Source organism: Nomascus leucogenys, chromosome 22a, assembly GCF_006542625.1.
Source record: "Nomascus leucogenys isolate Asia chromosome 22a, Asia_NLE_v1, whole genome shotgun sequence".
NCBI lineage: Eukaryota > Metazoa > Chordata > Mammalia > Primates > Hylobatidae > Nomascus > Nomascus leucogenys.
In genome coordinates, this window is record NC_044402.1 from 76,374,524 (window position 1) to 76,388,537 (window position 14,014).

Sequence of the window (14,014 nt, forward strand, 5' to 3'; positions counted from 1 at the left end):
ATTTATTTTTGTATAAAAAATAAGAATCAAGAATTTCTTGCTTTTGTTTTTTGGGGCATACAACTCAAAACCATTTTTCCTTACAAATATCTTCTTTATTATATATAAAAGCCATATCTAAAAATTCCTTTTGAGGTTACTTCTGAGTCTGTCGCCCAGGCTGGAGAGCAGTGGCGCAACCTCGGCTCACTGTAAGCTCTGCCTTCCGGGTTCACGACATTCTCCTGCCTCAGTCTCCCAAGTAGCTGGGACTACAGGAGCCCGCCACCATGCTAGGCTAATTTTTTTGTATTTTTAGTAGAGATGGGGTTTTACCGTGTTAGCTAGGATGGTCCCGATCTCCTTACCTTGTGATCCACCCGCCTCAGCCTCCCAAAGTGCTGGGATTACAGGCGTGAGCCACCATGCCTGGCTGAAAGACACTTGTATTCTTACTAGTGTATCATGAAACAAACATTTAACTTTCTTCAAAAGGTTACAAATTATGTTTGTCAACCTAGCTGGATTGAGGAAATACCTAACATGTGCTACTTGTGGGGAGAGAGAGGAGGCATGAAAATTGTGTAAGAACAAATCCCTATCCTTAAATGGCTTTCAATTAAAGTGGAGATACAAGAAGAGAAATAGGAATATGACCACCTTCCTCAATTCCCTTGCTTAAATTTCTTCCCCAACAACCCCATTTTGAGAGTCAAAAACAAATAAGAAAATTATGGCTAACTCCTCAATATCTTATGATGATGATCAGTCTCTAAAATTACAGAGAATGAAATGTCTAGAAAGTTATAATTCGTAAAAATAAGGTATCCGAAAGTAAAAGTCTACAAGATTGCTTGTAGCATTAGTTAACATAGAAACAAAACTTAATGGTTGCTGACTTAGAAAATGAACCAACTCCCAAGGTAATGCATATTTGCTAGCATAATGCAGAAATACAAAATTGTAACTTTACGTAACCCAAACCTTCCCTCACTATGGTGTGTAGCCTTAATGACTCCTACAAAATAAATCTGGCATTTATATTATGATTTAAGTTTCAGTAATAGTTGAAAAGATCAAGGGAGGTAAATATACTATTGAATCTGAAAGGCCGAAAAGTAGTATGTGGAATTATATTAAACTCCTCCATATTACATTCTGAAGTGAAAATATAATAAAATTTCAAAGGATGTTATATAGAATATTGATATTCTAACATAAAGAATAATTTTGGAATAGTTATACAATATATGTTCAGTCCTGATCCATGACCTTTCCAGTAAAAGCATTTGGGAAACTGGGAATGTGTAGACAGCAGTCACTTTTTAGAGATATCAGGTAGATTTCTAAACTATATAATCAACGTAGACAGTGTTGAGCAAAACAACATACTTTATTGCCCCTTTTGCCTCTAAGTCTTTAAGTAAATCCAAGTCCAGCCCTCATAACTGTTTGCTATGATTTGGATATTTGACCCTCCAAACCTCATGTTGAAATCTGTCCCCCAGTGTTGGAGGTGGGGCCTAATGGGAGGTGTTTGGGTCATGGGGGTGGATCTCATGAACAGATGAATGTCCTCCCTGGGGCATGGTGAGAATTCGCCCTCTATTAGTTCCTGAGAGCTGGTTGTTAAAAAGAAACTGGCACCTCCCCTATCTCTTGCTTTCTCTCTCACCAAGTCATCTCTGCATATGCTAGCTCCCTGCCACCTTCTGCCAAGAGTGAAGCAGCCTGAGGCCCTCACCAGATGCAGATGCTGGTGCCATACTTCTTGTACAGTCTGCAGAACCATGAGCCAAATAAACCTCGTTTCTTTATAAACTACCCAGCCTCAGGTATTCCTTTATAGCAACACTAAACAGACTAAGACACTGTTTCCCAAAGAAAAAAGTCCAGGGATAAGCTCACATTACACACAAAAGGCAACAACTCACGTTACACACATAAGAAAATGTCCTAAGTCTTCTTTCTTTTTACCACAACATCCACTTTCACATTGTGCTTTATTTCATGCTTTTTTAATTGTCATCGATCAGGACAATGCTATTCTTTGTTGGATAACCAGTCTGTGCTTCAAAAAGTGAAAAGCTCACTGAAATAGAAGCTACAACAGTTGAGAACGAGGTTACAAATATCAATGAGACAAAGTGAAAAATGGCTCTGAAGCTAAATGAGCCAAGATATACTAGATGCAGGTGATGCAGAAAAATCAGAGGGACACAGTAAGGATAAGAAAGCTTCATACCCAAAATATCAGAAAGACTGAATTGAAGAAATTACATTTTCAAAGAAATGAAGTTTTCCTGCTTCTAAAGAACAATTAGTATATAATTTATTTGCCCCACAAAAAACTGTTATGAATCATAATAGCAAATCTAGATCATAGTTTTTGGATAGACATTAGAATTAACACCATAGAGTTTGCTATCAGACATTCTGTTACAACTAGATACAAGTCTTTTATGATCAAAAAATCAATCTTTATATGGAAACAGATGTAAAGTGCATTTTTGAGTATTTAAAAGTGCTTAAATCAACTAAACATCTCATAATTATTTTGTAATTTTCTTTTCTCTCCTCTTATGAAAAAAGGTAAGGGAAACAAGGAAAAGGGGCTCACAATTATAAAATCCACTACTTCTGGGATAAAATCATTCCAAAAGATTTCAAAAAATGAAAATAAAGAAAGTAGCAGAGATAATTATTTTGCAATATTATGAAAGCACTCAATTTCAGCTCTTGTAGCTACATACGAACTTATAATTTTACAAGCTTCAGGAGTTTCAAATTGAAAATATGCCCTGCACTAAAGACTAAACAAACACATTTTTTATAGTAGTACTCAGACTGAGGCAATGCCCCTATTAAATGCTCCCATAGCATTTTACACTCCTCTTTTATAACATTCATCATACTCATTACTTAATGTTTGCAGTCTAAGATATAGAGTCAGAGAGTTTTGTATTTTTATGTACCATACACCATTATGATCCAATGTCTAAACAATTGGTACCCATAAATGCTTGTTGACTGAATAAACAAACTTTTTATTAAATTGTCTCTCAAAATTCTCAGTCATCATACACCTCCTAAACAGTGCTATATTATAAAATATTTCTAAAATAAGGGTCAATTGCTTTATAGCAGTGACTATACAGCAGTAGAATGAAGGGAAGAGAGTTGAGGTGAATGGAATATATTCAGAATAATTTGAGCAGTTATTCTTTTGGTTTTACAAACCCTGCCCCGCTTGCCATTACCCACTACTCCATGCCCCGTGCCCCTCAGGGAGCATGGTCATCTACTAGAAAATCATAAAACATTGCCATATAGAGCAATTATTACTCATATTACTAGGTAATATTCCTCAGGTATATTGGATTACAAACGAAGGTTTAAAACAATTGTTCTACTATTTTAAAAAAATCTTTTCAAATTGTGAAAGAAATTCAAACTCAATCAGATATTACCACTTAATAATAAAGAGACTGAATATACATATTAGATATACATTAAGACTCTAGTCAGAAAAGGAAAAGATCAACAAAAAGAATAATTTACTTACATCAATGGAAAAGCAAAAAATGGGAGTGTCATGGCAAGTCTTGCTGTAAATTCATCAGGAAGATACCACAAATATACAATTAAGCATGTAAACAGACAGAGAACTGAGGAATACAGAATTAATCTTCCAACCCATAATTTTTGTAATCTCTGATTTTTTTCCCTAAATTCTTCTAATGCTTGAATTTCCTGTTAAGAGAAAATTATTCCATGTTAGTAAATTTCAAACTTCATAAAGAAATTAAAATGTTAAAAAATTTTAGCAGGAAAGATATTTAAGAAAAAACTCCTATTTAAAGTTCAATAAAGCATAATATCCTAACAGTTTAAAACAAAACATAATATGAAAAAGAAAACTAAAAATGAAGTTAAAAATGTATAATGCTTATTCTAACAAATCATTTTTACAATGCAAAATTAATTACTATTTTTAAACTATCAAATTGGCAAAGATTCAGAGAATGAAATTGGTATCAGCAATAATATTTGTTGAGTCAAATAAGTAATAATTCCTCCTATAAAAGGCATTTAAAAAATCTAGCAATAAGAAAAATAATTAATAAAAATTAAAACAGTAACCCATCTATCACTCTCAATATTCCCAGAAAATAATCATTTTTGATAATAGTATATAAAAAGCTGTGAAAATTTTGTAGACTGATAAAAATTATCATACAGGATCTCATCTATTTTGTCCTACCTGTAACACTGATTTACACCACACTACAGATCTAATTTCATTCTAACTGGCTCTATTACTTGAAACAAACTCCTTAAGTCACTGATAGACTTTGGATTTTTTTGAGATCACATAACACTAAAGTTCTCAGACTCACTCTATATCAGTTCTAAATTCCCATACCAGATTTGGTCTCCAAAATAATATATACTACATAATATTTACTTAATACCAAAAATGAATTAAAATACCTCATAGCCAAAGAACATACCTTATCTATACTTTCTAGAACTTCTACAGTTGAAGGTTTTGTCTGTTATAGAAACAGAAACAAGAGACAGCATTAAAACTTATCACAAACCTTTACATTTTGATATAATTAAAGAACATTTATTTCAAAATTAAATTTTCTCAAATCTTGTCAAGCAAATATGCATTCTTGTTTATAACTAAGATTTAAATAAAAATTATAATTGCAAACAGAACTACGTAAGATTAAAGAAATAAGCATTTCCCTACTTAACTTTTTTAATCCTACAAAGACTTTTAATTCTGATAGCTCAATTTTTACCATTCTTAACCTCAACAGAACACACCGTTCTAGAAAGAAACAAATTTTGGCCACGCACAGTGGCTCCTGCCTGCACTTTGGGAGGTCAAGGTGGGCAGATCACTTAGGGTCAGGAGTTTGAGACCAGCTTGGCCAACTGGTCTACTAAAAATCCAAAAATGAGCTGGGCATGGTGGCATGCCCTTGTAATCCCAGCTACTCAGGAGGCTGAGGCATGAGAATTGATTGAACCTGGGAGCCAGAGGTTGCAGTGAGCCGAGATCGCACCACTGCACTCCAGCCTGGGTGACAGAGCAAGGCTCCATCTCAAAAAAAAAAATGAATTTAATTTAAAAATTAAAAAAACACACGTTTTCCTCCAAAAAAAATTCTTAGGAATGATTACTCAAAAGAATTAACACATTAAAAAAATTTACGGACTAAAAATGGTCTGATTTGCTATAGCTAAAAGTTCACTTAAGACTCTGGAGGTCAAAATCAACAGGCTATCTTCATTCTAAATTCCTAAAGTACTTTTTGCAGATCAGATTTTAAAAGGACATCTAAGAATACTTCATTATAGCAAAGCTTGTTTGCCAAAGATATTTTTTATACGTCTAGAATAAAAACCAGCCAAAATCGCTCATAAAACCCTTGAAAAAATATTTACCAATTACATACTCAACAATCCAAGAGGGTAATGAATATCAGTTCATTGTAGTTTCCATAAGAGTTGTTAACACTAGAGTTAACCATATGAAATTGACATTTTGCTAAGTCCAAGCAGTTGAATACTGGCAATTTCATATGGTTCAACCTTATATGAAAGACAAAGCAAGAAGAGATAAATTTGATCCTTGGGCAGATTATTATAAGGTCATAACAAGGTCAATATAATGCTGGTTCAAAACAAGGCTCTTCCAACAATAGCCCAAAACCTAAATTATGTACCAAGTATAGTTAGACTCTATGGTAATAAGGAGTAAAAAAAAATAAGTAGTTTATCCTAGACTACCTTATCTCCTCTTATATTTGAGAAGAGCATTTATATAAATTTTTTTTCTTTTTTTTGAGACAGAGTCTAGCTCTGTCGCCCAGGCTGGAGTGCAGTGGCACAATCTCGGCTCACTGCAACCTTCATCTTCTGGATTGAAGCGATCCTGCCTCAGCCTCCTGAGTAGCTGGGATTGCAGGCGCCCACCACCACGCCCAGCTAATTTTTGTATTTTTAGTAGAAACGGAGTTATATAATTTATACAATTCATATTTTCCAGCTGTAACTTTGAGATACTTCCTCTAAAAGCTTATCCAATAAAATCAAACTGCATTTCTAATTTTGTTTAACCTATAATTTCTAAAAGCACATGTAGTGTGACTTTAGTTAATATTTATGATAAGCTTCAAGTAAAAAGATACAGTCTGTAAAAAACAAGTATTGTATAGAATACTTTTTTTTCGTGAGACAGAGTCTTGCTCTGTCACCCAGGCTGGAGTGCAGGGGCACAATCTCGGCTCACTGCAACCTCCACCTTCTGGGTTCAAGCCATTCTCCTGCCTCAGCCTCCCGAGTAGCTGGGATTACAGGTGCGCACCACTATGCCGAGCTAATTTTTGTGTTTTTAGTAGAGACGGGGTTTCACCATGTTGGCCAGGCTGGTCTTGAACTCCTGAACTCATGATCTGCCCACCTCAGCCTCCCAAAGTGCTGGGATTATAGGCGTGAGCCACCGCGCCCGGCCTAGAATACTTATTTTCAACTACCTTTCAAATAAGCTTGAAACTTAGGAAGTATAAGAAAACAAGATAGCCATTTGCATGCAAATACAGAAATACAGAAATAAAAATAATTCATATATCCAAGTGAAATAATTCTGTTAAACAGAGGCATTGGACACCTACAGAACAAATGGAAGTATTAAAATAAAAAAATAGAAAAGTAATTCAAAAGAGAAGAAAAAAAGTTAAGGAAAATAGCAAACTACTATTCAAGGCTATAATCAAAGGAGACTTTCACAAATAGCTTTATGTGACACTTTTATATTAGACTCAAGAACTAGCTGTAAAGAAAAGTACCTTACCCTCCATCGAGAAAATAATCCACCCATCTTTTATTTGTAGAAACTGGGCACAATGATAAATATCATCAATTGTCCAAAGGAAGTCACAGCTAGAAATAAAGCAAGTATTTAAAATGTTAAGTTAAACACACAGCATACCCACTATAGATGTTGCAATACTGCCTAAAAAATGTTATGAAATATTAATTTCTTTGGATGCCACATATATGGAATCTGAGGAATCTGATTTCAGACAGTTATTGGGATAGAGTCTACCTTTTTCCTTTTTTTTTTTTTTTTTGAGATGGAGTCTCTCTGTGTTGCCCAGGCTGGAGTGCAGTAGCGAGATCTCAACTCACTGCAACATCCGCCTCCCAGGTTAAGCGATTCTTGTGCCTCAGCCTCCTGAGTAGCTGGGACTACAGGTGCGCACCACTATGCCTGGCTAATTTTTGTATTCTTGGTAGAGACGGAGTTTTGCTATGTTGGCCAGGCTGGTCTTGAACTCCTGGCCTCAAGTGATCTGCCCGCCTCAGCCTCCCAAACTGCTGGGATTATAGGCATGAGCCATTGCAAACCACCAAACCCACCTTTTAAAAATCCATTCTTCAAAACCAGAACAGATTTAAAAGGGAAAATAAACTTTGAAAAGCTTTTTAAATGACAATGCAGTTTAGAAATGTATATTCTTACCACTTCGCTATTTTCTATTCTTTAAAATAGGTTCTCTATGTTGTTCTGGTAACAAGTTTTACCATACTACTTTCATAGTATACACTTAAATAAAATAATTTTTACCATCCAGCTGTCTCCCAACTAAACTAGTTATCTGGAATAGAAGTGTTTTACAATGTTTAGAATATCACCTTACAAGTAATAAGAGAAAGCCAACTGAGTTATGAATAAGAAAATAAGGATTACAAGACTATCTGTGACCTTTAGCAAATCACAATGATTCTGAGCCTTAATTTTCTTTTCTCTTAGTTAATAATACCACCACTTTCTCGCAGGATAGTCTATAGTATTACCATCTCACAGATAAGAAAACTAAGTGAAAAGAGGTTTAGTGATTTGCCCAATAGCTCAGAAGAAATATGGCCTAGAGTCCCTTTATCTTCAGATTTCTAGCCTCTATTACTAAACACTACTGTTCAATGCCCAAATAAACATTTCTCCCTGACATTGTATATAAGTCCCTGAAGCTAGCTGACCTTCAGTTCAGCTGGCTCTATAACCACTTCTTTTAGTTGTTTTTCTATGACTCTCAAATGTTTTATAATAGACTCAACAATATTATATTCTAAATCAACTTACTGGACAATGATTACATAAATTTTTATTCTTTTAAGTTGAAATGGTAAAAGTATAATTTCAAACTGACATATTTTAACCAGGTTACAGTTAGATACTTGCCAATGTATAAAACTACTCCTTCTCCACCTCCTAAAAGGTTACCTATGTCATACTTCTCACATTTTTTAACCATAAATGTAAACACAAAATAATACCAGTATCAAGTAAGAACACTCACTCTGCAAAATTATTTATATATTGTAATTAGCATAAGGCATAGCTATCTTGGAGTTTCTCAGAAAAGTAACAAAAAGCCTAACTGTAAAATACTTTCACTCACAAAGTAATTTTTAAGGACAGAAACACGTATAATCTGTCCTGAAAAACTCTAAGGTTTATAACTATAATGAATGTTTCAAGTCACATTTAAGTTGCAATCTAAATATTATTAATCATTTAGTATTTGCTTAGTACTCAAATTTCTAAAATGTGGTTGTAGAAAATCTAGGAATTCTAATGATTAAACTATAAATTTCTATCTGAATTATGACAGTAAGTAAATCTAAAAACCCTCGAGATGCTAAAAATAACTACCAAAAAGGTGGGTGAAGGGGGTAGATTCATATGAATCACTTGTTATTCTCAAAATATACATCATTCCACTATTCTGGAACTAGTGTATGGTGTCTAGCAGTGTTCTGTACACAACCAACCTACATACTTTGGTTTGAAGTAGAATTATATCCTTCAATGTCAAGTTTCTAACCATCACACCCTAAGACTGTGATCAGAATTTTTAATATTTGAAATTAATGACAACACCAATATCAGTTAAACACTTAGTACTTCATTTCTAGCGGCCCTAAAACAAATGCTGTGTGTGTGGGTGTGTGTGTGTGTGTGTGTGTGTGTGTGTATAAATATAAATTTTTTTTTGAGACAGGGTCTCACTGACACCCAGGCTGGAGTGCAGTGGTGCGATCTTGGCTATTGAGCCAACCTCCATCTCCAGGGTTAAAGCAATTCTCCCATCTCGGTCTCCAAAGGTGTAGCTGGGACTATAGGCATGGGCCACCACACCCGGCTAATTTTTTTTTTTTTTTTTTTTTTTGGTAGAGACAGGGATTTCACCTCGTTTGCCAGGTTGGTCTCGAACTCCTGGCCTCAAGTGATCTGCCCACCTCAGTCTCTCAAAGTGCTGGGGATTATAGGCGTGAGCCACCACGCCCCGCCCAAATGCTTTATATTAATTTTAGCATTTAGATACTACTATCCCTCCATTTTACAAATGAGAAATCTAAGGCAAGAGAAGTGAAGTAGTATGCTAAGTAACATCCCAAAGACAGTAAGCAGGCCGGGTGCGGTGGCTCACGCCTGTAATCCCAACACTTTGGGAGGCTGAGGCGGGTGGATCACAAGGTCAGGAGTTCAAGACCAGCCTGGCCAAGATGGTGAAACCCTGTCTCTACTAAAAAACTACAAAAATTAGCCAGGCGTGGTGGCAGGTGCCTATAATCCCAGCTACTCGGGAGGCTGAGGCAGAGAATTGCTTGAACCCAGGAGGCAGAGGTTGCAGTGAGCCAAGATCGCACCACTGCACTCCAGCCTGGGTCACAGAGCGAGACTCCATCTCACAAAGAAAAAAAAAAAAAAGTAAGCAGCAGAGCCAAACATAATATTTTAGTTTTGATTTTTTAAGCACCCAGTTATTACCAATAACAAAAAATCAGAAATAAAGTCTGCTTTGTATAGATTAGATTTGAATATTTATATGTAAAATATATGAAACCACCTCTGACATTATCAAATAGTTGGTAAATAAATCTACTGAAATGAAAAGTGAGTAATAAGCACAAGAAACAGTATTAGTACAATGTATCATGTAACCCAATTCCTTTATTTGATTACATTTCAGTGTTTAAATCTGCATTAAAGAGAAGTTAAGTGATTTGCCAAAATCATGTAGCTCCAGCTAGGGACAGAACTGGTACTAGAAGTCTGCAAGCACAGCCTTTACTTGTTTACTGCATATCAATTTTAAAGTAAGTACAATATGAAATACATGCATAATATCACTATACCAATTTTGACAATTATTTGATTAAAGAATTGTTTTGGTATTAATGAAACAATCTACATCTTAGCCTCTAAGACCCCTGAAGCAAGGGATTATGCTTTTAAATTTGTACTCTAAAACAATATTAGAGTGATAGTCATTAAATGCCATATCCATGCTTTCAGGTTCATAATCAAAGAACAGTCAACCTGCACTGTTCTAGCAATTTTTCTATCAAATTCTGTTATTAAAGGAACTGTTTTACTGTAATGCATATGTAATAGGTGGTACTTTCTAACAGACGTGAAAACACAACAAAATTAAATAATTAAATCAAATATTTCTCCATAGCTTTAATTTCATACCTCTTCTGTATTCAACCACTGGTTCTCTCCTTTCCACCCAAACATCTTAACTCCAAGTCCTGTGGCCCATCACTTACTGTGAAATCTTGGACAAATCAGTTACTTAACCTATCTGCTACTCAATTTCCTCATCTGTAAAAGAGGGATAGATAGTTAAGGACCCTCTTAACTGTTGAAAGACTTAAATGACATAATGTATTCTAACCTATTTACAACAGTGCTTGGCACATAGTGATTGCTCAATACAAACTGTTTTTACTGCTGTGGTTGTAGCTATTTTCTAACCCATCTCTCCTTTCTTTCAAATACATGGAAAATACATGGGAACTGAATAACCTTGCATTTCCTTCTGAGTCATAAATCAATTTGCTTGCCCTGGATTGGACAGATGGTTCAACCCCAAGTGACTTTTCTCCAAGAACTCTCCCATGAACATGTAGAGAGTGTTTCTTTCCACTCTGATCTGATACCACAACAGGACCTGTCATGACCTTAAGAGCGGGGTGCATCTAAGTGTGTTTTTCTTTTGTTGAGACTGAGTCTCACTCAGTCTGTTGCCCAGGCTGGAGTGCAGTGGCACAATCTCAGCTCACTGCAACCACTGCCTCCTGGGATCAAGTGATTCTCCTGCCTCAGCCACCCATGTAGCTGGGATTACAGGTGTGTGCCACCACTCTCGGCTAATTTTTGTGTTTTTAGTAGATACGGGGTTTCACCATGTTGCCCAGGTTGGTCTTGAACTCCTGACCTCAAGTGATCCGCCTGCCTTGGCCTCCCAAAGTGCTGAGATTACAGGCGTGAGCAACCCCACCCGACCTAAATGTGTTTTTCAATGAACAATAATGTCGACCACCTTATTTGAATGTTTTCTACTAATGGCTATTTACACTCAGGTTTGGGTGTCAGAATTTTAAATCTTGGGAAATGTTTTTCTTAAATTTTCACCTCACTCCAAGACACATTAAAATAATGTAATAAAATAGATCTGGATTCAAAATATGGCTCAACCACATACTAGCTATGCAATCTTGAGCAGATTACTTAAACTCTGCACGCCTCAGTTATTGCATTTGCAAAACGGTAAAAATACCTACACTTCATAGAATTGTATAAATTAAATGAAATTATGTATCATTAAGCACAGTGTCCGACACATGGTAGTAACTGCTTAATAAATTGTAGCCATTATTATTACCAGAAAACACACGTATTTATATGAAACACATTTCTTTCTAACTTCTTATAAAGAAAGCACCTATTTCATAATTCTAAAATTGGAAAATTATATTACAGTTTGTATTTTTACTAAAATAGATTGCTCTCATTTTCTCTAGTATAAGAAATAGAGCAAAAAATTCTGTAGACTCTGCCATTAAATAACTTTGTAGGCCTTTGAAGGAAACAGCAAAGGAAGTTTTATGTTTATCAAATTCCAAAGTTAATCACCATTCAACAGTACCTCCATAACATATTATACTACACAATTGAAGAGTAAAGGTGATTTATTCTAGAACTCTAACTTTCAAATGTCCTAACTGAAAAGACAATTCTGAAATAGCCCAAGCCACATTTATTGCTCCTCAAAAAGAATTTTAATGAAAAGAAGTACACCTCTATTATATATTAAGCACTCTTAATATATAATGATTAGTGCTTGCTTTCATGGTAAGTCAATTTTCATCTGAATACCACCAAAAAATTACTATTTGATTATAAATATTTCTATATGAAGTCATATATTTTTAATAGCCATATAACTTCTCCTTTTCTTGTATTTTCTTGTTTATATGTTATAACATATAAACACTATATAAGTTTATTAACATCATTACTGAGCTGATCTCAATAGATAACAGACAACCTTAAAATTCTAATTTTAAACGCACCACTCCTGTTTAAGAAAATGTGTTAAAAGTCAACTTGGTCTTCTGGGGGCTGCTAAGGAAAAGAAATGAGCATTCCCTGCCAGTTTGAATATATTCCTGAAACCAAGCTTACTCACATCCACCAAACCGCTGTTGAATAGAGTCAATTTTGTCAATGCTGACACCCAGGCCATAAAGAAAGGAGAAAACAGTAGACACCGAGCAACACACACCGGAGGCCAAGTGGGAAAAGCAGAACATGAAAACCTCAGTGATTCACGGGTCTTGCTTAGTACTACTGTGAAAGCACCATCAGCAAAGCTGAGTTGACCAATTTCAACTCTTTCTCAATCCGTTACTATGAACAGATGGAATTTAGATTTGTTTTTCTCCTCCTGCCACGCCTCTGATACCATGCATCTTCGCCCTTCCCCTCCACCTCACAGCCCACCATCCCTGAAATAAGGACAATGGTTGGAGAGCCTCTTCTCTAAGTAGCACGTACTCCACGCCCACACGCTAGAGCCCAGCAGCATGACACTGACAGTTTTCAGTCCCTTCTGGTCTTTCCAACTCTTGGAGCCACCGCACAACTCAGAAAGAGAGGCGGAAAGAACGCTCAAAGCGGACAGCTGAGCGTAGGAAATGCTAGTTTGGGACCTTCTGACCTCTTTGCCCCACCTGTGTCGCGGTAAGCTCCACACAGGTGGGCCAAAGAGCTGGGGCTCAAGCCAGTCACCACCTGGAATCTCCTAGAACCGAGCTGGAGAAACTACCAGCCCTAGAGGGGAGAAAAGGGTTTCGAGACTCCAGCACCACCACTGCCAGTGTGCTGGGAAATCCAGGGAACAACGCGGCGAGCCTGGGTCTCCGCGCACCACCGTGCAGCCTGACTAGCAGCCACCGCAGAGCTCTAGGCCACTAAGCAGGAGGCGGGGGCACCAAGGATAGGCAAGCGGGGAACCCGCAGCTTATTTCCCAGGGGCACAGCTCAGCATGCCTCCCCGCTACAGAGCCCTCCCAACTGCCCTCCCCTTGAGCGTTCTACCTGCAAGAAGCGGGCGCAGCCCGGCCCGGGCGTCCACCACCGCCAGTCTCGGCCGCCACCGCCCAGCCTACCCTGCCTCCAGAGCACAGACAGCAGCCGCCACTGACAGAGACAGGCCCGGCCAACTCCTTCCCATGAAACCCCGCGCTCCAGCCGCTCGCCAATTGGCGCCGCGGCCGGCGCGCGCCGCTCCCCCGTCACGTGACCGTACCCCGGGCGGGTAGTTGTTGGGGCGGGTCGGCCGGGAGGTTAGGGTCCTGTGTCTGTGGCCTCCGCAGCCAGCTTAGGCTGCTCGGTGTCGTGTCGCAGTTATGTACTGCCATTTATTATGACTCTTAGAGTATAGTTATTTCTTACTCTTCCGCTGCCTCCTTTGCTTTTAAAGCCTGTTCTGCCAAGTCTAGGTGGAGAAGGAAACCTCTGAAACTGGTCCTGGTGGTCTCAGACGGCCGCGCGAGCGAAGAGTGGGGAGGACAAAGGTTGGGGAGTTGAGGAGGATGGAGATGGGTGCGTCTGGAAGGGAGTCCGTCCTGAGGAGTCCCCCATCAGCTGTCAGCC

General features: G+C 37.5%; 1 protein-coding gene across 1 annotated transcript in view; it reads right to left on the reverse strand.

Annotated features, from left to right (window-relative positions):
• LNPK (lunapark, ER junction formation factor) overlaps window positions 1-13,647 on the reverse strand; it is an 86,854-nt gene extending 73,207 nt beyond the window's left edge. Inside the window, exons 1-4 of the mRNA XM_030802982.1 lie at window positions 13,457-13,647; window positions 6,851-6,939; window positions 4,494-4,535; window positions 3,545-3,732 (exon numbers count right to left, since the gene is read on the reverse strand). Of these exons, the coding sequence (XP_030658842.1) occupies window positions 3,545-3,732; window positions 4,494-4,535; window positions 6,851-6,877 (257 nt within the window). The 5' untranslated portion in view covers window positions 6,878-6,939; window positions 13,457-13,647. The remainder of the gene's footprint in view (window positions 1-3,544; window positions 3,733-4,493; window positions 4,536-6,850; window positions 6,940-13,456) is intronic.
• Window positions 13,648-14,014: the final 367 nt, after the last annotated feature.